Source organism: Lithobates pipiens, unplaced genomic scaffold (assembly GCF_037356315.1).
Source record: "Lithobates pipiens isolate NorthernLeopardFrog02 unplaced genomic scaffold, aLitPip1_a1.2 Scaffold_3, whole genome shotgun sequence".
Lineage (NCBI taxonomy): Eukaryota > Metazoa > Chordata > Amphibia > Anura > Ranidae > Lithobates > Lithobates pipiens.
The window spans coordinates 207,187,790-207,212,479 of NW_027507790.1; the positions used below are offsets into that span (position 1 = coordinate 207,187,790).

The window sequence follows — 24,690 nt, forward strand, 5'->3', positions numbered from 1 at the left end:
CAGAAATTGCTAATTGTCCATGAAACCCCTAGAAACTTCTAGAGGAACCTTGGTTGAGAAAGGCTGCCTAAGGCCGCGTACACACGCGGGGACTGTTCGCCCAACTTTGTCCGCTGAACAGTGTTTCGGCAGACAGTCCGCTCGTGTGTGGGCTTCAGCGGACAGTTTCAGCGGACAGTCTGACGAACAAAGTTTTTCGGAAATTCCGTAAAACTGTCCGCTGAAACTTGGTTTGAGCGGACAGTCCGCCCGTGTGTAGGCTTGTTCGTCAAACTAAGTTCCGCGCATGCTCAGAAAGGATTTACACGGCGAAGGTTGCATTGCAGTGTATAGGACGTCGTATTTCTAGTCCCGTCGTACGTGCCGTTCACGTCATCGCGCAAGTTTCAGCAGACTGTTCGTTCGTCGTGTGTGGCCAAGTCCGTCCATGCTAATTTTGAGCGGACTGTCCGCTCAAACTGTTTGACGAACAAAGTTGGGCGAACAGTCCCCGCGTGTGTACGCGGCCTTAGAGTTCACATGGCCATACCTCGCAACCTTTTTCAAATAAGAAGGTATTTGTGTAGGTATGGGATGCATACCTGCCATGCCCCCATTTACGCAGATAATGAAGGATATGAATAATGCAGAATATGGCTGGATATAATGATACCTGTATCTCTTCACTTCTACTTTTCTTTTATACTGGATTTTTGAAATAACCAATGCAATTATTTAGAGCAGCCTTTCTCAGCCTTTTCAACACAGAGGACCCTTGACCCTTGACATAACTTTCTGGCCCCAGCAAACCCCTGCCAAAAATTACTATATTTACAAATCATGATACATTAGTGTGATGATCAGTGGAAAGAATGCTCTTTAAACGTGTGATCAATGGGAATAATTACCAACTTACAGATAACTAAAAAGATCACTGGTGTCAGTGGGAATGTATCTGAGAGGCAGAAATTGCTCAGGGAACCCCTAGCAACCCCTGCAGGAACCCTAGATGAGAAACCCTGATTTAGGCTACCTGAAAGGTTAATGCAGTATAACACCTTGATCGCTAGCAAGCACATTATAGAGGTATATAAATCAGACCAAAAAGAGAGAAAACTGAAGAGGAAAGAAAGGTGTTTGGTTCAAATAGGAGGACAGTCCATTCTGTTTTGGCAGTGTGGACTGCACCCTTCTCCAGGAAGAATGGAGTTACTTGTTATGCAGATCAAAGCTTTATTTAACATGTGTGAGAACAATAAAATAGGAAATTGTTTTGGATTGTGCACAAAATACATAGGATTATAAAGCAAGTAAATTAGCATAGGTAACAAGATACATCCCATTTGGGTAAATATAAAATACATTATATATGAAATGACCAATACTGTAAGTCATAATGTCAATCCAGAAACTAAACAGTTAACCAACTATATTCACAAGTTTAGCATGGGTTGATACCTTTTTGTGGTCTTTACCAAAACTAAAAATGTCTAAAGAACGAAAAAATGTTATTGGTCTCAAGAAATTGACAGGTTTTACAGACATACAGTTATTCATGAGTTTAAAAAGAGGAAGTTTCACTATGTGCTTGAAAAGACTAAGCCGCAGGCAAATGCTATATATGTATATCTGTAAGGATATATTGCATACAAAATAGCAGATAAATGTCTCTCACAAAATGAGGGAAAAAGCCTTGCAAATCTATAAATCCATCACACTTCAGATGAAAGACAGTTGGGAGCTATGCATGGCTACTTGTCAAACCCTTAGTTGGCATCTTTATTAGATGAAACTAAACTTAAAGTAATACTAAACACACACTGTTTAATTAACATGACATTGTCCATTCTCTTTCTGTATGTGGATGATGGCACTGTAATTATTTTATTAAAAAACAAAACAAAAAAATAAATCTAAGCCCTTGTACACACGGTCGGAGATTCCGACGGAATGTGTCCGATCGGACCGTTTTGTCGGATATTCTGACTGTGTGTGGTCTACATCGGACTGTTTCTGTCGGAGTGTCCGACGGACCAAGTTTTCCAACTTGTTGGTAAAATTTTCCCACAAAATGCTCCGATCGGACATACTCCGATCATGTGTAGAGAATTCCGATCGGACAAAGTGCCACGCATGCTCAGATCAAATTCCTACACCAAAACTATTGGCTACTAGTGTGAATGTAGTCCCGTCGTAACAAAATAATGTAATCACGTCGGAATTTCCGACAACTTTGTCAGACCGTGTGTATGCAACAGTTTCGGACAAAATTCGTTGGACAAAATCCGACGGATTTGGTTGTCGGAATCTCCAACCGTGTGTACAAGGGCTAAGTACTTTTTTCTTAATCGATATACAGCTGTCACATGACCCAGCTCTTTCCCAGCCTGTCTGCAAGGAAACATAAGCAGGAGGAGCTTCTAACTCTCTGCTGCTGGTCACATGTTCAAAATAAAAAAAAGCTTATGGAATACAGAGTAAAGATATATAAATAATATCAATAAACTCTTTTTAATTGTCATACAAATATATATTCGAAATCAAATATTTATTATTTTGGCAATAACATGGTGTCGTTGGATTTCTGCCAGTCACAGGCTATATCACATCCCTCCAGCCTGTGTCTTAGAATAAGAGGAAGTTGTAGCAAGTTGCAGCTGGGGAGTGGGCATAGAAGACAGAAGAGGGAGCTGGCTGTCATTTATCACTCTGTATATGTTCATATGTGTGACTCTATAGTCACATGGACTGCTCACATGTGATAGGGAGGAAATGCTCAACATAGAAGCTCACTGAAAACTGAGCATGTGCAGAGCTGCCACCACAGCTGCAAATACCCTAGCTGAATTGGGGACACAGACAGAAAGTGGAGATAGAGAACAGCAGGATCAACCAGTTTTTTGTAGAACATAGAAAATGAATCTTATAGTGGCTGATGAATATGAACAGCATGTAATACACCATTTATTCATAGTTTGTTTTTATTATATGGGTTTTGTGGCACTTTAACTCCCAAAAGAGATTGCCTGTGGGCTGCCCTGTACATCATTAAAGCTGGCTGCCTGCATTTGGAAGAGGCAGCTACCAGTAGCTAAAGAAGATCAAGATGGTGACAGGGGACCCATTGTATGGCACCCGATTGTACCGGAACAACACTGGGTTCGGGTGAGTATGTGTTTTGAAAAGAATGCGGCATTACAGGTGAAAGGGGAAACAATGGGGGGGGGGGGGGGGGGGGAGTAGAGAGAGTTGAGTACCACTTTAGGTTTTCAAGAAGAAAATATTATTTATCATTTTAGAGGGTAACAGAACTGTGGGAGATTAAAGATCTAAAGTCATTGGATATACTGTATCCATAGAAGCAACATGGGTAGACATGACTGGAACCAAGCTCTGCCAAGTGCTTAGACCTGAAGATGTAAGCTGAAGAACACAAAGAAAACACAAAATTGGCTGTATGAAGCGATGATCTTCTTCTAATGCCTACAATATATGTGCCTTAAAGAAGAAAAATTTGAGTGGTTGCCATTGCTAAATGCCTTCTGAAAATGCCATTTACTCGATTTGTATATGGCTTCAGTCGTTTTAGAATTGCTGAATGCAAAAGATAAAAACAGAGTGTAGACAAACCTAATCCTCACACTTTTTCTGGGTCTAGGATTCAGAATGCATTCAAGCCACTGGATCATCATGACCAGAGAAAAACAGTATTTTCAGAAGTAGGGGTCAACAATGGCAGCCTCCATTATTGCTGATGCTGAGTACATTTTGCTTGGAAAGTGTATAGTGGAAAGAGACAGCTGAGGATCCAAGAAAACCTTGACTTATGCCAGTCTTAAGAGGCTCCACCTGAACTGGTGACATCCTTACTAGGCAATGATGGGTGAATATTGAATGAAGAGCAGTTATCATGTCTTCTTCTCATTGAATAACCTTTAAAAGGAAAACACAGATCCATGAGCATGAGCACATTGACTGCAAGAGGTGATTTAAGGAGGGAATCTAGGTAAGTTTGACTCACCTTTAAGGTAACAGCTCAGGGCGATGGCAACCAGTAAAAACAGGACTAACAGGGTAATTTTGAGAATATTCAGCACAGCATAGGAGGGCATTTTCTTTGCTGAAAAATATTTGAGACATTTAAGATAGGATTTTTGTATTCATATAGCACATGCATGCCTTTTAACACTTCACATAGAGCACTAAAACAATTCTATTCATCCCTTCCACCAATAGTTCCTGCCAAGGCTGTATCTAAACAACCATTTTGTGTTTCTTCCAAGGCATATCCCATAACCTTCTCCATCCAGCACAATGCCCACATTGTGCTTCTCAGAACCACCCTGCCCAATTCAATTGCATAATTGCCATGCAGTTCTGAATGTGTTTCTGCTCTCTGCTGGACCTTTTTCTTTAAGGGGTTTACTCTTTTTCTGAAAGCATCAAATTGGTAAATGGAGCTGTTGGTTGGGAATGAGCAACATTTGGGGTTTTTATTTTTGGTGAAAATGCATTAGCACCAATGGGGAAGGCAAAATTAGGGTGAATTTTAAGGATGTATGGGCTTTAATTGGTTATGGAGGGTTACAGAAGTGCTTTTCGTGTTTATCCCGGATTGAAAATAGCCTTTCGTTAACCTCATCTTTTTTACTTTTTTTTTTCACTGAAAGAAGAGTACACCAAAGAGAAGGAAAAGGAAAAAAAAAATTCAAACAATGATACACAAAATATGATCAAATACCCAAAATGTAAGTGTGTAAATTAAAAAGTCTCTATACCAGAGTCTCCCGCTCAATCATGCAAATTGTGAACCAAAATTCAATTAATTGTATAAATGATTGCTGCAGCTGTTTTAAAAAATGCAATAATAAATAGATAAAACTCTGCGCACTCAAACAAAACTAAACCACATACATAGCATATAAATCTCCTTCAAATGAATGAATAATGAATCCATGTGACTAAAAATATATTATCTGAATATCTTCCATCACAAAATATAACGTGCCATGTCAAAAATGCAGTGTAACTTCCACTTGTATGCAAATGATAATGAACAGTGAAAAAAGCATATATATACAGTACAGACCAAAAGTTTGGACACACCTTCTCATTCAAAGAGTTTTCTTAATTTTCATGACTATGAAAATTGTAGATTCACACTGAAGGCATCAAAACTATGAATTAACACATGCCCAATTATATACTGAACAAAAAAGTGTGAAACAACTGAAAATTTGTCTTATATTCTAAGTTCTTCAAAGTAGCCACCCTTTGCTTTGATTACTGCTCCGCACACTCTTGGCATTCTGTTGATGAGCTTCAAGAGGTAGTCACCCGAAATGGTTTTCACTTCACAGGTATGCCCTGTCAGGTTTAATAAGTGGGATTTCAAGCCTTATAAATGGGGTTGGGACCATCAGTTGTGTTGTGCAGGGGGTGGATACAGTACACAGCTGATAGTCCTACTGAATAGACTGTTAGACTTTGTATTATGGTATATATAAAGCTGCGCAGCTTTATATATATACCTTACTACTGTTGAATGCCATATCGCATTTATTGCTGCTGCCTATTTTGTTAGTTTGTTAATTTTACACTATTTTTCCTAGCGCGGTTTACATTTTTCCAGACTTTGTATTATGGCAAGAAAAAAACAGCTAAGTAAAGAAAAACGAGTGGCCATCATTACTTTAAGAAATGAAGGTCAATCAGTCCGAACAATTGGGAAAACGTTGAAAGTGTCCCCAAGTGCAGTGGCAAAAACCATCAAGCACTACAAAGAAACTGGCTCACATGAAGACCGCCCCAGGAAAGGAAGACCAAGAGTCACCTCTGCTGCGGACGATAAGTTCATCCGAGTCACCAGCCTCAGAAATTGCAGGTTAACAGCAGCTCAGATTAGAGAACAGGTCAATGCCACACAGAGTTCTAGCAGCAGACACATGTCTAGAACAACTGTTAAGAGGAGACGGTGTGAATCAGGCCTGCATAGTAAAATAGCTGCTAGGAAACCACTGCTGAGGACAGGCAACAAGCAGAAGAGACTTGTTTGGGCTAAAGAACACAAGGAATGGACATTAGACCAGTGGAAATCTGTGCTTTGGTCTGATGAGTACAAGTTTGAGATCTTTGGTTCCAACCACTGTGTCTTTGTGCGACGCAGAAGAGGTGAACAGATGGACTCTACATGCCTGGTTCCCACCGTGAAGAATGGAGGAGGCGTGATGGTGTTAGGGTGCTTTGCTGGTGACACTGTTGGGGATTTATTCAAAATTGAAGGCATACTGAACCAGCATGGCTACCACAGCATCTTGCAGCGGCATGCTATTCCATCCGGTTTGCGTTTAGTTGGACCATCATTTATTTTTCAAATAGGACAATGAGCCCAAACACACCTCCAGGCTGTGTAAGGGCTATTTGACCAAGAAGGAGAGTGATGGGGTGCTGCGCCAGAGGACCTGGCCTCCACAGTCACCGGACCTGAACCCAATCGACATGGTTTGGGGTGTGCTGGACAGCAGAGTGAAGCCAAAAGGGCCAACGAGTGCTAAGCATCTCTGGGAACTCCTTCAAGACTGTTGGAAAGCCATTTCAGGTGACTACCTCTTGAAGCTCATCAACAGAATGCCAAGAGTGTGCGGAGCAGTAATCAAAGCAAAAGGTGACTACTTTGAAGAACCTAGAATATAAGACATATTTTCAGTTGTTTCACACTTTTTTGTTCAGTATATAATTGGACGTGTGTTAATTCATAGTTTTGATGCCTTCAGTGTGAATCTACAATTTTCATAGTCATGAAAATAAAGAAAACTCTTTGAATGAGAAGGTGTGTCCAAACTTTTGGTCTGTACTGTATATATATATATATATATATATATATATATATATATATATATATATATATATATATATAATTTCTTGTTCATACATCACGAGACACAGCTCTACCAATTACTTAGTGAGTTAGATAGTCACCATCAGGTGATTGGACACTGGCAAACCCTAATTACAAGGCAAGTTCCTCCCCTATATAACCCCTCCCATATGGAGAGTACCTCAGTTTTTTCACCAGTGTCTAAGGTGGTTGGTCATGTTAAAGATGTGCTAAGAAGAAAACTCTGTTTGATGGTCTCTGTGGGGGCCTAGGAGCTATACAACCGGATCCATGCCTCAGGCCAATAAAAACGCCTAAGATGGATGGTACCTGGGCCTTGTGAAAGAGAAACAAGGTTTTGCCTGTAATATCTTTCTTTGAGGACTGGGCTCTGGGATCCAGAGCTTTGGTGCACAAAAATTAAGTTGCGCAAAAAGTTTTTCTGACAGAGTCTTCTACAGGTCCAGGGAAGAGGATCCTGTGCGAAGGAACCCAGAACCCTGAAGGCTGGCACAACGTTACCCGCCATGGTGGGTGAAGGTTGCATCTGTCTGTTATCAGCAGATTCCTGCGGTGGGGATAATGTAAGTGAAGACAATCCTAAGTATATACCTTATGGATTATCTTCTTTTTTTGAGTAGTTTACATGTCTTACCTGGTTTCCGCTACTGGAGGGAGTAAGAGACAAACCTGGTGTATACTTACATGCCTTCCAGGATACCCGCTTAGTGAAGCGGGTCTGAGAAGTCGCTCACCTCCTCCTCTGCAGGCTCTGCCACATGATCTGAAAGGGGGATCTCACGAAGTCTAGAGGGTTCTACGTAGTCCCCCGGTTGTCTCCTTTCTCGCCCCCGGCTGCCACCACTTTTGTCTTGTGCATGCAGGGGGCACGCTTTTACAGCGGATTCGGCGGGGAAGGAGGGGGCCGTGGTTGCTAACAGCGTGCACAGCGCATTAGTGCGCAGGAGCAAGGCGGCTGTTTTTTAAAAGCCCAGGATGCCAGAGCCCTGTAAGCGGTGGGACACAGACATATGGGCAGTAAGCATCTCGGTGGGTCCAGATCCAGGCATATCTAAGACACCTACTCGGCATCAGGTTGTGCAGACTAAGCTAATAATAATACTGTAAGACTAGGCGCAACAGTGATTGCATTTACACTAACACCTCTGCTTTTGTCAGCTTAGGACTATGTCTCCCTGTAAGAGGGCTTCAGGAGCAGGAAAAAGAACCTAGATCTAAGGATTCTATCCCCCTGAAAGACTGGAGGCAGCTGCACAGGATGAGCCATTGCCCCTGTCAGGCTTGCAGCCTCTCCCAACATTGCAGCCCTGCATAGGTCTTTTAAAGGCGATTGTTTGCATTTGCAGTCTGTGGTGTACAGGGGAAGTTAGCTGCTTAATCACAGCATCCTCACAAGAGGGCAGAAACTGGGGTAGTTCCCCTGCCCCAAATCCTCAATAAAGAGGAGCAGCAATCTGATGATGAAAGATCACCATCGGGGGACAGGGAACAGGTGCAATCTGATGAGGCAGAGGTATCAGAGGCCTCACAAGCTCTGGAGTTGTAGCTGCAATCTTTTTCAGAGGTTCATGCTGCGTATAACTTACCTAGAGCCTCTGTTTCCTACTTGGGTTTTTTTTTTCTTAAATTCCCATAGGCTTCTTGTATCTTTCCAAGTCCATCCATTACTACAAAGAGGTATAGAACCTCCACAAGGTCCTCATGCAGGTGCTTGCTTGAAAACTAGCCAAATGCACAACTGCTGAGATGCCTACAGCCATATCACCCTGAAAGCGCCCAATCTCATCTGATCTCAGAGGCTAAGCAGGATCGGGCCTGGGTAGTACCTGGATGGGAGACCGTCTTGGAATACCAGGTGCTGTACACAGTTCTCTGCACATTTTTGCTAACACAAACAGCTAAACGCATGAGTGTGGAACGCATGTCAGTGGAGGATAACTTCCTTTTTATCAATCCACATATTTGCATAAATGACCTGAGTATTGGAATGTGCAAGGTGCATGTGGCAGAACATGTAATATACATAGAGATACATGTTTTTATTCTGTTTGTGGTGGACTTACATAGTCGCATGAGAATGCTTGGTTGTTAAGTGCTTATTTGCACAGAAATGCCTAAAAATTGCATGAATGCCTAAAATTGCACAAGACTGCTTGACCCCACAAGAGTCCTTGTTTTCCCAGGGATACTTGCTCACACAGCAAGGCTTGTTTTTACAAAAATGCCTAAATCGCATCAGAATGCTTGGGTGCATAAAGCTGTGGATTCCCAGCAGGGTGTTTGACATCACAAGAGTCCTTGATTACCCAAGGATACTTGATCATGCAGAGAGACTTGTCAGAAATGCCTAAAAATGCATAAAGATGCTTGATTGCATAAAGAGGCTGGATTGCACAGGGGTGCTTGATCTCACAAGATTCCTCGAGAAGCTAATTTTTTCAGAAATGCTTAAAATTGAGCTACTTTTGGAGGAAAGATGTTTATATGTGGAGAAAGAAACAGATGAAAGTCTGCATGGGGACAAAGGGCAAGGCACATATTACTATCATTTTCAATAAGTCAAAATCTGCAGTAAGCAGCTTGTTTGGAAGGTGGAAGAAGCACTCTGTGGTGGTGATTCGTTTAAAATATTCACTGGTGCATGTCTTATTTTATTTTTTTGGACTCAAATTGAGGTGGAAGTAAAAGGAGGTGGACTATTAATATATATATATATATATATATATATATATATATATATATATATATATATATATATATATATATATATATATATTAATGAAGTGGGATTGCTGCACAAATCATTTTAATTTTAATAAATAAATGTGAATAACATCAAAAATGTAAGGCAGTGTGGCAGCAGGCAGGTGAAGTCACCTGGTTGTATCCAGGATGGTAAATATGTGTGTCCTAGATTCAGGCTTTATGCAGACTTTTACAATTAGAGGGGAAGAGTTAATGAGCCCAGCTGAAGCAAGTGGGCTCATTAAGGCCTCTACAAAAAACCCCAGCATGCATAGGGAGATGCTCTATCCTGGAACCAGTTTTGTGTTGTATAGACTGGGGAGTGTGTCACCTGTACTGTGCGGTGAGTTAACGCCTGTGTGGCAAAACCTTTACAACAAAGGCAGGGACTGGTACAGCACAAGGCTGTACCCAGTTGTTAGACAGGGAGTCTATGTGTGTAGTTAGAGGTCAAGCTGACCAGGATTTATTTTCTTGTTTTATTTTGTTTGGCTGTTATATGTATCACTGCATGGAGCATAAATAAACCGGATCTTTTGTTTTTTCGAACCTACACCGCTGTCTGCTGTGCCTGACTTTGTGTTGTGAACCCATCCAGGGGCTCACACACACCCGCTGCCGAGCTAACCCCTCACAGTTGGTGGAGAATTTTGGCACTTTTTTTTTTTTTTTTTTTGTTAAGGCCAGCATGGAGGAGATACTGAGACAGCTGGCTCTAGCAAATGCAAACCAGCAACAAGCAAATGCAAATCAGCAGCAAACAAATGCAGGTTTACGAAAGATCCTTGCAGCTCAACAACAGAGCCTTGCAGCCCAGCAGCAGACAAATGCAACTTTGCAGCAGAGTTTGGAAAATCAGCAGAAGGCTCACCAGCAGAGTTTGGAAGCTCAGCAACAAGCCCAGCAGCGATCTGAAGCCCGCTTCATAGACCTGTTGCAGAAGCAAGAGCAGAATTTTCAACATAAAATAGAGACATTAATACAGCAACGTCCGCAGACCAATGAAGCAAGTGGTTACAATAATACCGCATCCTTTGGTGTGAGCCGTTTACTGACAAAAATGACTGGAGAGGATGATCCGGAGGTGTTTTTGACCACATTTGAAAGGACTGCTGAAAGGGAAAAGTGGCCTAAGGAGCAATGGGCTGGACTGGTGGCCCCTCTGTTAACTGGGGAATCGCAGAAAGCTTATTATGACCTAGAGCCTGACCAAGCAAAAGACTATGTGGTGCTAAAAGCAGAAATATTGGCATGGCTGGGTGTCACCCTGGCCGTCCGGGCTCAGCGTGTGCATAACTGGACTTTTCAGGTTGGAAAACCTCCCAGGTCTCAAATGTATGATCTCATTCACCTGAGCAGGAAGTGGCTGCAGCCAGAGACTTTGACTGCACCAAACATTGTGGAACGTGTGGTTATGGATCGTTTCCTGAGAGCTCTTCCTACTGCCATCCAAAAATGGGTAAGCCATGGAGACCCAGAAAATGCAGATAAACTTGTGGATCTGGTTGAGAGGTACTTGGCTACAGAGAACCTGACCACCTCTTCCAGGGACCCACGGACTTTCCCCCCTAAGACCAGATCATCCCCAGTGGCGGGTAAGATGACTCCAAGGGGTGAGGGGGGAGAGAGTGAGAGGGTGGGAGTTCTACCTAAGGTCTGGCGGGAGCAGCCCAGGAAGCCCATGCTGCAAGAGGCAGCGAAAAAGATTATTTGCTACCGCTGCCGGCAAGAGGGACATATTGCAGCCAATTGCCCAGTTGTGGATGAGCCTATGCAATGTGACTTTATAAGGGAGAGACGTCAGTCGCTGTTTGCGACAGTTGCATGCACTGCCATTCGGGGACCTGAGAAACATTTATGTAAAATGTGTATTAATGGTAGATGTGTTGCTAGATTCAGGTAGCCTGGTAACATTGATAAAAGCTGAATTAGTTACTACAGAGGTCTCTGGGAAGAACAGGGTGGCTGTTATTTGTGTGCATGGGGACACCCGAGAGTATCCTGTAACTTCAGTGTTTTTTGAGACCCCCAAAGGTAACCTCTCTCATCAGGTGGGGTTAGTGTCTCAGTTACCACATGATGCTATTGTGGGAAGGGATTTTCCAAAATTCTGGGAACTCTGGGATTGTCCTGAGGCCCCCATTGGTGCCCCTATAAACCAGGAAGATGACCAGAATTCCTCTGGGAGTGGTGAGGACTCTCCTGAATTTCCCTTGTCGGTATTGGCGGGGGAAACTCGAGAAACTGGGGAGGAGCCAACATCCTCAGATGAAAACATACCGTCTGTGGAGTTTTCGGATCTTGAGGTTCACAGGGAAAATTTTGCCACAGAACAGTTAAAAGACCCCACCCTAATAAAGGCACGGGAAAATGTGGTGAAAATAGATGGCGAGTTAGTGAACCCAGATAAGACTTGCCCTTATCCTTACTTCACTATGGAAAGGGACCTGCTATATCGAGTGGCTCAAAGGGCAGAAGAAACCATTGAGCAACTTGTAGTGCCCAAACCTTACAGGAAGTTGGTGTTAAAATTGGCTCATGGACACATTCTGGGAGGTCATCTGGGGACAGAGAAAACCAGAGAGAGGGTACTGCAGAGATTCTATTGGCCTGGGGTCATGAAGGAAATAGAAAAGTATTGTTCCTCCTGCCCTGTGTGTCAGAAGTCGGCACCTATGCCACATTTCCGTAACCCACTGGTACCTCTTCCTATCATTGAGGTCCCCTTTGAGAGGATCGCAATGGATTTGGTAGGTCCGATAATGAAGTCTGCTAGGGGGCATCAGTACATTTTGGTTATTTTGGACTATGCCACCCGTTATCCGGAAGCAATTCCTCTCCGAAATACCTCGGCCAAAACCATAGCCAAAGAGCTATCTCTTGTTTTTAGCCGCGTGGGTATTTGTAAGGAACTGCTTACGGACCAAGGTACACCCTTTATGTCCCGGGTTATGAAAGAATTATGCAAGTTGTACAAAGTGAAGCAATTGCGTACATCTGTGTATCACCCCCAAACAGATGGGTTGGTTGAAAGATTCAACAAAACCCTAAAACAAATGTTAAAGAAGGTGGTGGATAGAGATGGAAAGAATTGGGATTGTCTAATACCCTATCTGATGTTTGCCATTAGGGAGGTACCCCAATCCTCTACGGGTTTCTCACCCTTCGAGTTGCTCTATGGGAGACACCCAAGAGGGCTGCTGGATATCGCCAAGGAAACTTGGGAAAATGAGAGTTCTCCTCACAGGAGTGTGATTGAGCATGTCGCCCTGATGCAAGATAGAATTGCACAGGTAATGCCAATTGTAAAGGAACATTTAACCCAAGCGCAGTTAGCACAGCAGAGAGTGTACAACCGTGGGGCCAAGACCCGTACTTTTTCCCCGGGGGATAGGGTCTTGGTGCTAGTCCCTACGGTTGAAAGCAAATTTCTGGCCAAATGGCAAGGTCCATATGAAGTAATTGAAAAAATGAGTGAGGTGAACTACAGGGTTAGACAGCCAGGAAGGCGAAAGCCAGAGCAGATCTATCACGTCAATCTGCTGAAAGCCTGGAGGGATAGGGAATCCCTAGTCGCAGAGACTTTGTCACAAGTACAGCCTGATTGCTTAGTTCCTGAGGTTGGAATAGCAGACACCTTATCGAAACCCCAACAACAGGAGGTTAAAGAGTTTGTACTTCGTAACAAAGAGATTTTCTCTGAGCTTCCGGGACAAACATCTGGCGTAGAGCATGACATTATCACCCCGCCAGGAGAAAGGGTAAAACTAAAACCTTATAGAATACCAGAGGCCCGACGGGAGGCAATACGTGGGGAGGTTCAAAGGATGCTGGAATTGGGTGTGATAGAGGAGTCCCAGAGTGACTGGTCCAGTCCTATCGTACTAGTGCCCAAACCTGATGGGAGCTGGCGGTTTTGTAACGATTTTAGACAATTAAATAAAGTTACAAAATTTGACACCTACCCCATGCCACGTATAGATGAGTTGATTGACCGGCTGGGAACAGCCCGATATATGACAACTCTTGATCTCACCAAAGGGTATTGGCAAATTCCCCTGGCCGAGTCGGCCAAGGAGAAAACTGCGTTTGTAACCCCAGATGGGGCATTCCAATATAAGAGAATGCCGTTTGGGTTACAGAATGCACCGGCAACATTCCAGCGGAAAATGGATAAGATTCTGAGGCCCCATCAGAAATATGCTGCAGCTTACCTGGATGATGTGATTATCCATAGCACAGACTGGGTCTCACATTTGCCAAAAGTACAAGCAGTCCTAGACTCTATCCGGGAAGCTGGGTTTACGGCCAATCCAAAGAAGTGTACCATTGGACAGGAGGAGGCCAAATATCTTGGGTACACTATTGGGAGGGGGGTGATAAAACCCCAAGTCAATAAAGTCGAGGCCATACAGAGTTGGCCACGTCCCAACAGCAAGAAACAGGTACGAGCCTTTCTGGGAATCGCTGGCTATTATCGACGATTCATTCCCCATTTTGCTTCTCAGGCTGTGCCCCTCACCAACCTGACAAAAGGGAAAGAGTCGGTTATGGTTAAATGGTCCCCAGAGGCTGAGGAAGCATTTCAGTCCTTAAAAACAGCCTTATGTAGCCAGCCAGTGTTGTACTCACCAGACTTCTCTAAGGACTTCGTGGTACAAACTGATGCATCAGACGTTGGGTTAGGAGCACTGTTATCCCAGGTCTGGAACGGGGAAGAGCACCCAGTCATTTACCTCAGCAGGAAGTTAAAGTCCCATGAGGTAAATTACTCCACGATTGAGAAGGAATGTTTAGCAGTGAAGTGGGCTCTAGATTCCCTTCGGTACTATCTGCTAGGTAGGCACTTTGACCTGGTGACTGATCACGCTCCTTTAAAGTGGATGGCTCAGAACAAGGAGACCAATAGAAGAGTAAATAGGTGGTTCCTAGCCCTACAGGAATTTAACTTTACAGTTAAGCATCGCCCTGGTGTTTAAATTAGGGAATGTGGATGCTTTGTCTCGGATACATGCGTGTCTGACTGCTGGTGTTACAACCCCAAGGTTGAAACAAGAGGGGGGGGTATGTGGCAGCAGGCAGGTGAAGTCACCTGGTTGTATCCAGGATGGTAAATATGTGTGTCCTAGATTCAGGCTTTATGCAGACTTTTACAATTAGAGGGGAAGAGTTAATGAGCCCAGCTGAAGCAAGTGGGCTCATTAAGGCCTCTACAAAAAACCCCAGCATGCATAGGGAGATGCTCCATCCTGGAACCAGTTTTGTGTTGTATAGACTGGGGAGTGTGTCACCTGTACTGTGCGGTGAGTTACCGCCTGTGTGGCAAAACCTTTACAACAAAGGCAGGGACTGGTACAGCACAAGGCTGTACCCAGTTGTTAGACAGGGAGTCTATGTGTGTAGTTAGAGGTCAAGCTGACCAGGATTTATTTTCTTGTTTTATTTTGTTTGGCTGTTATATGTATCACTGCATGGAGCATAAATAAACCGGATCTTTTGTTTTTTCGAACCTACACCGCTGTCTGCTGTGCCTGACTTTGTGTTGTGAACCCATCCAGGGGCTCACACACACCCGCTGCCGAGCTAACCCCTCACAGCAGTCATTGTAACAGTTTCAGGCTAGTACAGATAACGCGCTTCTTCAAAACCTCATACCTACAAATGACCACATACATAGAATATATAGCTCATCATCAATCTATCGAAAAATCTGACAATCTAGAATCAATTGATTAGTAGATCATTATATGGAATTCTTTGTAAATACATAACATTATTCAATCTTGGAACAAATCAACTCAAAAAACACAGTACTGCCCAGATTTCTTTCCTTTTGGAATTATTAAAGATTTTAGAAGAGAGTTTTAGAAGATAATTTCTTCTTATTCAAGGATACCTATTATTTACAGCTCACAGGAGCTTTGATGGGTTCAAATATGGCACCACCATATGCCAATGTGTTTATGGATATGCTGGATCATGCATTCATTTACAATTATAAATTTCATGATAATTGTACAGTTTAGTACAGATTCATTGATGACGCTTTTGTCATATAAGTGGGTGACCTTGAATCACTATCATTATTTAATATGTACCGTATTTAAATTATTTAATTCCTGGTTTGAAACTTAATATGTCCATCAGTCAGAAAGAAACACAATTTTGGATACATTATTAACTATACAGGACGAACATATTATCCGTGATCTACAGTATATAGAAAACCCACTGATCATAAGCAATTGTTGCATTTTTCTAGCTTTCATCCTCCTGGGTTTTTTTTTAATCGATCCCCTGGAGCCAATTCAAATGTGTATCTAGAATCACTAGCAATTCTGACACTTGTGAAATTAGATTAAATGAAATGGAAAACAGACAGCGACAAGGAGGATATTCCAAAGAAATGGTTCATAGAGAACGTTTCAATTTGCATAATAATAAAATTAACATTACGAGTCGCAGAATGCCATTCACTTCACAATTCCATCCTTTTTCTAACCAGATAAATAACATTATTAAACACTGGTCGTTTTTGAATAGCAATTCTCCCACAGTCCCAAAATTTTACCATCCCCTTTGCCGTCATATTGTTGAGGGAGAACTATCCATGACAGACTAGTAAAATCTGACTAATATTATACACCTACCCCTCATGTCACTTTTTTAGGTCCAAAAAACAAGGGCTCATTCCCTTGTTTCTGCTGTATACAGTGTACTAGTATGATTAAGGGTAAGAGTTTCTCTTATCCCAAAAAGGTTATAACATACTAACAAAAGATCTTTACACTCCTATGTAATACATCGTCAAATGCCCGTGTGGCCTCCTATATGTAGGGGAGACTACACAGAAAGTAAAAGACTGTATCGCGAGACACAAATATTCTGTCAGGGATAAGTTGGATAACCTACCACTAGCAAGACATTTTATAGAAAAAGGGTATACAATATCACCACTTAGATATATGATTATTGGTGGTGTACCTAGAAACAGACGGGGAGGTAATAGAGAACAGGAGTTGAGAAAAATAGAGGTCAATTGGATACATCAGCTTGATACCCTACAACCCAAGGGGTTACATTCAGACTTTAACTTGTATTTATTTCTCTAAATTATTATATTTTTTACAAGGATCATATGCTATATTTTATATTTTTTATTTTTTTCTTGTTTTTCATGATATGACAGATATCCATTAGATGTGTATGTACATTATTATATAGTTTTTTTCTTTATTATTTTTATATCTTATTTTTAGCTTCTATTTTATTTATATAAAAATGTTTGTATTATTTCTTATATAGGGTTCCCGATTTCGTCTTGGTGGTGTGGGAAAATTGATACACCTGTTGATTATTTTGTTCCAAGATTGAATAATGTCATGTATTTACAAAGAATTTCATATACTGATCTACTAATCAATTGATTCCAGATTGTCTGAGTGTTTAATAGATTGATGATTGACTATATAGTCTACCATGTATGTGGTCATTTGTAGGTAGGGATGAGCTTCGTGTTCGAGTCGAACGTACGTTCGACTCGAACATTGGCCGTTCGGCCGTTCGGCAAATTCCGAACGTTTGGGCCGTTCACGTCAAAATTCGAGTGACGCGCGCGCGGACCACAATGCACTGCGGTGGCGCAGTGCATTGCTGCCCCATGATTGGCCAAGCATGCACTGTGACCCCGCATGCTTGGCCAATCGCAGCACCGGCAGCGAGGAGAGCCATGATTGGCCACAGGCATCCTGCCTGTGGCCAATCATAGCTCAGGCTGTGTAGTGCACGCCCCACACTATATAAGGCCGCCTTTGAGGCAGCCTCGTGTAGTGTGTTACTTAGCATCTGAAGCAGTGGGTGTTCTGTGTACTTTCAACACAGTACACACCAATCGTTTTTGGCTGATTTCCTATCTTGCTGCTGTGTAGTGGTTGTTGTCTGTGCCCTGACTGCAGTATACACCACTATATTCACCTCACCTATATAGCTAGTGATCTAGCTTTAACCACTTAACAACTGCCCATTGCCGATTAACGGCTTCAGGGGGGTTGTTTAACTCTGAGAGGCCGTTAATTAACGGCCTCCCAGAATTCTGCTCTCGCGTGCCCCGAGGTGTGCGCACTCGAGAGCATCCGTGACCGCCGGGTCGCATCACGGATCACGGTAAACGGCCGCTCATAGCGGCCGTTTACCACGTGATTGCTCCGTCAAATGACGGAGTGATCACTTGGAAACAAACCGGCGTCATGTTATGACGCCTGTTCCTCCCTCCCCTCTCTGTACCGATCGGTACAGCGGAGGGGAAAGAGATCGGTGTCAGCAGCGATGTGGGCTGCATCTGCAGTGCCCACATCGCTGCTCACCGAATTTAACCCCTCAATTCCCTGCCAATACTCTGCAATACCAGTGCATACTCTGCAGTACCCTGCCATTACTCTGCAGTACCCCGCCATTACTCTGCAGTGCAGTACCCTGCCATTACTCTGCAGTGCAGTACCCTGCCATTACTCTGCAGTACCCCCCATTACTCTGCAGTAACCCCCATTACTCTGCAGTACCCCCCAATACTCTGCAGTACCCGCCATTACTCTGCAGTACCCGCCATTACTCTGCAGTACCCCCAATACTCTGCAGTACCCTGCCATTACTCTGTAGTACCCCCCAATACTCTGCAGTACCCTGCTATTACTCTGTAGTACCCCGCCAATACCCCGCCAATACTCTGTAATACCCTGCCATAAATTGCCATACCCAGCCATACTCAGAGATACCCAGCCATACTCGGTGATACCCTGAAATACCCAGCCATAGACGCCCCCCACCCCTCACCGCCCTCCGGTGCTTCTACCAACTCGCCAGTACGATCAAAGCCAGAATCTTTTTTTTATTTTTTATTTCAGGCTTCCCAGCCTAGAGGTGAGATGTGGGGTCATGTTGACCCCCCAGATTTCACTGTAAAGAGGACCTGTCACCCCATATTCCTATTACAAGGGATGTTTACATTTCTTGTAATAGGAATAAAAGTGATCAAAAATATATTTTTGGGGGAAAAAATGTCAAACTAAAATAAATAAAGTAAAATAAACAATAAAAAAATAAAATAAAAATTAAAGCGCCCATGTCCCCATGTGCTCGCATGTGCCACACATGTGAGGTATCGCCGAGAATGTTAGAGCGAGAGCAATAATTCTAGTCCTAGACCTCCTCTGCAACTCAAAACATGTAACCAGTAAAAAAAAAATTAAAGCGTCGCCTATGGGGATTTTTTAAGTAGCGACGTTTGGCGCCATTCCACGGGCATGTGCAATTTTGAAGAGTGACATGTTTGATACCTATTTACTCAGCATAACTTCATCTTTCACTTTATGCAAACATTGGGCTAACAAGTGGTTAATAATAGAGCTTGCAGTCAGTAGTGTTAGGAGATAGTGCGTGCTGTCTGCGTGCTCTGTACCCAGTACATACCGCTATAATATAGGGCAGGCCCCTACTTTCAAACATCCAACTTACAAACATCTCCTACTTGCAAACGCAAGGAGACAACAGCAAGTGAGATGAAAAAAGATGGACGACAAAACAAATTATACAGGGGTGATAACCCTTCCCTATGTTTTCCAAAAAGCTTAAAGATAGTTTTTTTGACTGGAGCTACACTTTAAAAATGTACCGGTTGAAAATGACAAACACATTCAACTTAACACAACAAACCTACACAGTCCCTGTCTTGTTTGCACCGCCCGTATACTGCTGTTCTGAGTATATAGGGCCTGGGAGCCACACGCATTTCCCTTTTTTAATATGGGTACGGGGTTCCCCTTAATATGCGTACAAGACCCAAATAGGCTGGTAATGGGCAGGGAGGGCTACCCATGCCATGTTTCTCAATGATTTTCAACCATATTGCAGGAACCAGATATAACATTAAAACCGCAAGCAGTTTTAAATGGTGTTATTTCCGTTTAATGTCATTTTGTGCAGGGACTGTTCTAAACACGGGAAACACGTGGCACTTCACAGGCATACTACAGACACCCCCCAGGCACCATATTTAAAGGAATATTTCACTTTTTTTTTTCACTTTAATCGTCATTAAAATCAGTGCTCCCGCCAAAACGGCAGTTTTTAAAACTTTTTTTTGCAGTGACCCATGTCCCCTGAGGCAGGAGGCAGGTCCCCAAACCCTTTTTAGGACACTATCTTGCATATTAGCCGTTAAAATTTGCACTTTCCAATTCGAACGTTCGAGTCCCATAGACTTCAATGGGGTTCTAACGTTCGTACCGAACGCGGGGGTCGTTCGCAAGTTCTGGTGCGAACCGAACCGGGGAGTGTTCGGCTCATCCCTATTTGTAGGTATGAGGTTTTGAAGAAGAGCGTTGTCTGTACTAGCCCAAAACTAGTAGAGGCTGCCTTACATTTTTGATGTTATCCATATTTCATTATTAAAACTATTTTTGTGCAGCAGTCCCACTTCATTTTTTATATTATGGTGCTTGAAAATGCTTGATTGCTATTGCACACACTGCTGTGACCGACATGCACCTCACCCTCTGAACTTTTGTTTATATATACAGGCATACCCCACTTTTAAGTACACAATGGGGTTTATTTACTAAAGCTGGAAAGTGCAAAATCAGGCTCACTTCTGCACAGAAACCAATGAGCTTCCAGGTTTTATTACCAAAGCTTAATTGAACAAGCCGAGGTTAGAAGCTCATTGGTTTCTATGCAGAAGTGAGACTGATTTTGCACTTTCCAGCTTTAGTAAATAAACCCCATTGTGTACTTAATAGTGGGGTATGCCTGTCTATATATATATATGCTTCACTATATATGTTTCACTATATATATTTCACTATATATATTTTTTCACTGTTCGTTATTATTTGCGTATAAGTAGAGGTTACATTTCATTTTGGACTTGGCACGTTATATTTTGTGATGGAACATATTCAGATAAAAAAAATTTTAGTCACACAGATTTATTATTCATGCATTTGAAAGATTTATATGCTATGTGTATGGTTTAGTTTTGTTTGCTTGCTTGGAGTTTTGTTTATTTTTATTAAATTAAAAGTCTGACTGCAAAATCAAAAACCAGAAGAGAGGTTAGTCCAAAGATGGGCTTAAAGATAGATGTGAACCCAATCAGTAAAATCTTTTATATATAGTGTAATATTATTTCAAAATTTGGTTTCTTAATGTTTTTAAACCTGCAACTTTCAGTAAAAAGATAAGAAAAATTGTGAATTTTGTGCTTAGGTACCCTTGTATTAGGCATTGGCTTACCGGTGGGAAGTTATGTTTTTTGCATTTTAGATCCTGGATACATGGAGCACATTTAACCTTCCTTGAGGCTTCTGGATTGCCTAAAAAAGGATCTCAAGGAAACTCATCCAATCCAACCAAGTACAGATCATATAGGAAAGGTCTTATGTATGAAATGACCCCAAGACCCCATCAGTGTCACAGCGCTAAACATTAAAAGACACCATGATTTCCTAACAGATTGTATTTGATAAATTAAGAAATTACAAAAAAAATTTAGAAATTGTGATCTGAACATTTTCTGACTCTCCTGATTATCTGCATGTACTGTATACCTGTCTGATCTGTAGCGTACTATGAGATTCTCTGTAGACTAGACAAATCTTCCTACTTTTATTAAACGTATTATTTATGTAGTTAAATTGTATTCCCTGGCACTGTAAAAAGTAATAAATATAAAAAGGGAGCATACTACAAGGGATAGCATACATGAATGTATATATCTGTTCAGTTGTGTCGGACTCTCTGTAATTCTAGCTCTTTGTGCAGATATCTGATACACTTAAGAGCTTCTTCCATAGAATTGTTTAGTAAACTTTCTTATGAGGTAAAGTAGCCAGGTCTTTCCTCAACCCTCCCCAATTGCTCAAGCCCACTAAGCCATTGTACATCCTGAAATTTGCAATAAATAAAATGCTTCAAACAGGATTAAAATTGATAGGAACTCTGTGTATGACAACAAGTAAAACAAGTATTGCGTTTACTTCTGGTATTACATTACCATATCTAAAATGTACATGAGATTTTAGCAATTAAGTTTACATATACTTTAAATACTGAAGTTAGCAAAATGTAGTAATAACAAAAGGAAAATGAAGGGAGGGCCCTGCACATATGAGTTAACAATCTAAATTTACAGATCAGTTTAAATAGTCTAAAGCAGGGGTTTCCAAACTTTTCAGTACAATGGCCACATCAAGTATTTTTACATATATTTGCAGGCCAAAAAAAAAAAATCAGTTTTATAAATTAGTGCATACAATTTAAATATATGAATAAGTCCCCCCTTCCACCCAGTAGTGCCCATCAGTAGAGTCCCCCCTTCCACCCAGGAGTGCCCAGCAGAGTCCCACTTCCACCAAGGAGTGCCCAGTAGAGTCCCCCCTTCCACCCAGTAGTGTCCATCAGTAGATTCCCCTCTTCCACCCAGGAATGCCCAGCAGAGTCCCATCTTCCAACGAGGAGTACCCAGCAGAGTCCCACTTTCCACCCAGGAGTGCCCAGCAGAGTCCCGCCTTCCACCCAGGAGTGCTCAGCAGAGTCCTGTCTTCCACCCAGTAGTGCCCAGCAGAGTCCCACCTTGCACCCAGGAGTGCTCAGCAGAGTCCTGTCTTCCACCCAGGAGTGCCCAGCAGAGTCCTGTCTTCCACCCAGGAGTGTCCAACAGAGTCCCACCTTCCACCCAGAAGTGCCCAGCAGCATCCTGCCTTCCACTTCAGCAGTGCAGTGCCAGCTATCCATGATCTCCTACCTCTCAGGTAGCAGAGCAGCAAGGCGACAGTCAGTATTCAGAGCAGTGCTGGATAGAGAAGTCCAGTCCTCACAGTGGGAGTTGGGGGGAAACTGATACCTAGCTGTCTGTGGATACACCGGTCTTCATATTATGACTGGGGTTGTGGCGGGCCAGATAAAATCTCAAAGCGGGTCAGTTTTGGATCATGGACTATAGTTTGAAGACCCCTGGTCTAAAGCATACATACAGGCTTATTCAAGAAAAATCGGTGAAAAAATGACACTAATACGTAATTACAGATGATTTCAGGTTGGTTGCTAGAGGTTACTATAGTCTGCACATAATATTACCTGTTACGATGAGAAAAGTCCCATTTCCATGTCCTGATATTCCACCATTCAGCTGAAGGGTAACTTCACAGTAATATAGCCCTGTGTCTGACTGTACCAATTGATGCAGCTTAAGAGGAGCTGACCTGTCATGGATGAAACGGTCGACATTTGCTGTGGAGACTCTTCCATGGAAGTCCTTAGTATTATCAGAGACCACAGCTCCAGCTCTCACGTCATGTCTGTACCACTTGTAGTAACCGACTGTAGGATTGTCCCTGGTATTGATTCTGTAAGTACACGGCAAGGTGACTGAGTTGCCCTCTGAGGCCACTATTTTCGGATCCTGGGATACCTCGATTCTCTGGGTTTGAAATCCTGATACACAAGATTACAAAACAGCAGCTGATGAACCTTACACTATTATAGAATAAAAAAGTATATCAATAACTTAAAATGAAAAAAATTCCCCAAAAAATATAAAGTGCTGTGTAAATTGACAATGCTACATACTGTAAGTACTTGTAATAAAAAAAACAAAAAAAAAAAACAAAAACAAATGTGATCAAATTATTTAAAAAAAAATTATATTATTTAAAATGAATTTCTTTTTCTGACCAGAACATTTGAAATGTATTAACAAACTTCATGAAAATAAGTGAAAAATGTTGTGTGCGCCATGTTCTACATATAAAAGGCCAAGTGCCAAACTGCCCATCTGGCAAATCTAGCATTGTCATAAGGAGGTGGCTCATTTACACCTGTGGTAAGAACTGACGCTGATTTAAAAAGCAATCTATGCTTTTTTCACTTTTCAGAGGTGTTCGACAGGTGGTCAGAAGGTGATATGTCACAATGCCACTGTGTGTTTTTACTGCCCTTCCAAAAAAAAAAAAAAACAAGTGTAAAGGAGCCCTAAGAGTAAATGTAGTCTGGTGTAAATACCTGTGTGTTGATCAACTGCATTTTAATAATGCTAAGTCAAAGATAGATAGATAGATAGATAGATAGATAGATAGATAGATAGATAGATAGATAGATAGATAGATAAACACGTACATAATGCAGATGTCCTACAACCCCTATGCTCGCCTTTACCTTTATCGACTCATTGAAGTACATTTACTATTACTATTTACTATGGTGAAAAGGTAATGAGTAAACAGCCAGACCTGGTAGGGCTCCTAATATAAAGAACAGTCCGATGATGGGAATCATGACGGTCGGTCTGGTAGTACTGTATCTTCCAATATGAAATATTTTGTATTTCTACAGGTAATTTTATTTTGCATGTGTTGAATTGGACATCAAAGATAAAAAAAAAAAAAAAGACGTGCGGTTGTTTTGGGAAACCAGACAAGCCAGATGAAGTCATGTACTGTAGCTATTATGGTTATGGTTATTATGCATAAGTGATATTTCTATACATAGTATGAAGAGAATAGTAAGTACAGGAAACTCTTTTACAGGCTCATAAGTATACTGCCCGTAACATTTGTACTGTTTGTATATTGGCTTCAGTTATAAATTCCTCCTATTTCATGGAATTCTGTAGGAAATGCTGTCCCTGGTGTTATAATGGGCACATTGCAGAAAAGGGTATTCCAAACCCGAGGACCGTCTACCCTGACCAATGTCAGACACAATTTCAAATTCCAACTCTGATCATTTCCTTTGCAAATGTAGTCCACCCAAAAATGTCCATATTATTATGTTCCAGTCTGCAAATAAAGCTGGCAATACACTAGTAGATTTTTAGAACAAACTTTAGTACAAACTTTTGTGAAAACATTTTTGGTGAAAATTCTCAGTACAACTTGGCAAATGTCGTTTAATAGTATTTCTAATTTTCCTGATTTCAGAACAAATGGTGTTCATTTTGACATCAAATTTTGATTTAGTTTTAGTCATAGTCTTTTGATTAAAATGCCATTTTAGTTTTAGTCGCATTTTAGTCA

The 24,690-nt window shown here is 41.9% G+C and overlaps 1 protein-coding gene and 1 pseudogene across 1 annotated transcript; one reads left to right on the forward strand and one right to left on the reverse strand.

The window, feature by feature from the left end:
* Positions 1-1,229: 1,229 nt before the first annotated feature.
* On the reverse strand, positions 1,230-24,033 carry LOC143940927 (natural cytotoxicity triggering receptor 3-like). The gene is made up of 4 exons (XM_077462749.1): positions 23,905-24,033; positions 22,754-23,110; positions 4,001-4,099; positions 1,230-3,912 (listed from the first exon to the last, which is right to left on the reverse strand). The coding sequence occupies exons 1-4, from the start codon at positions 23,948-23,950 to the stop codon at positions 3,815-3,817; spliced, it is 600 nt and encodes a 199-aa protein (XP_077318875.1). The 5' UTR covers positions 23,951-24,033; the 3' UTR covers positions 1,230-3,814.
* Positions 8,626-8,744, forward strand: LOC143941574 (5S ribosomal RNA; annotated as a pseudogene).
* Positions 24,034-24,690: the final 657 nt, after the last annotated feature.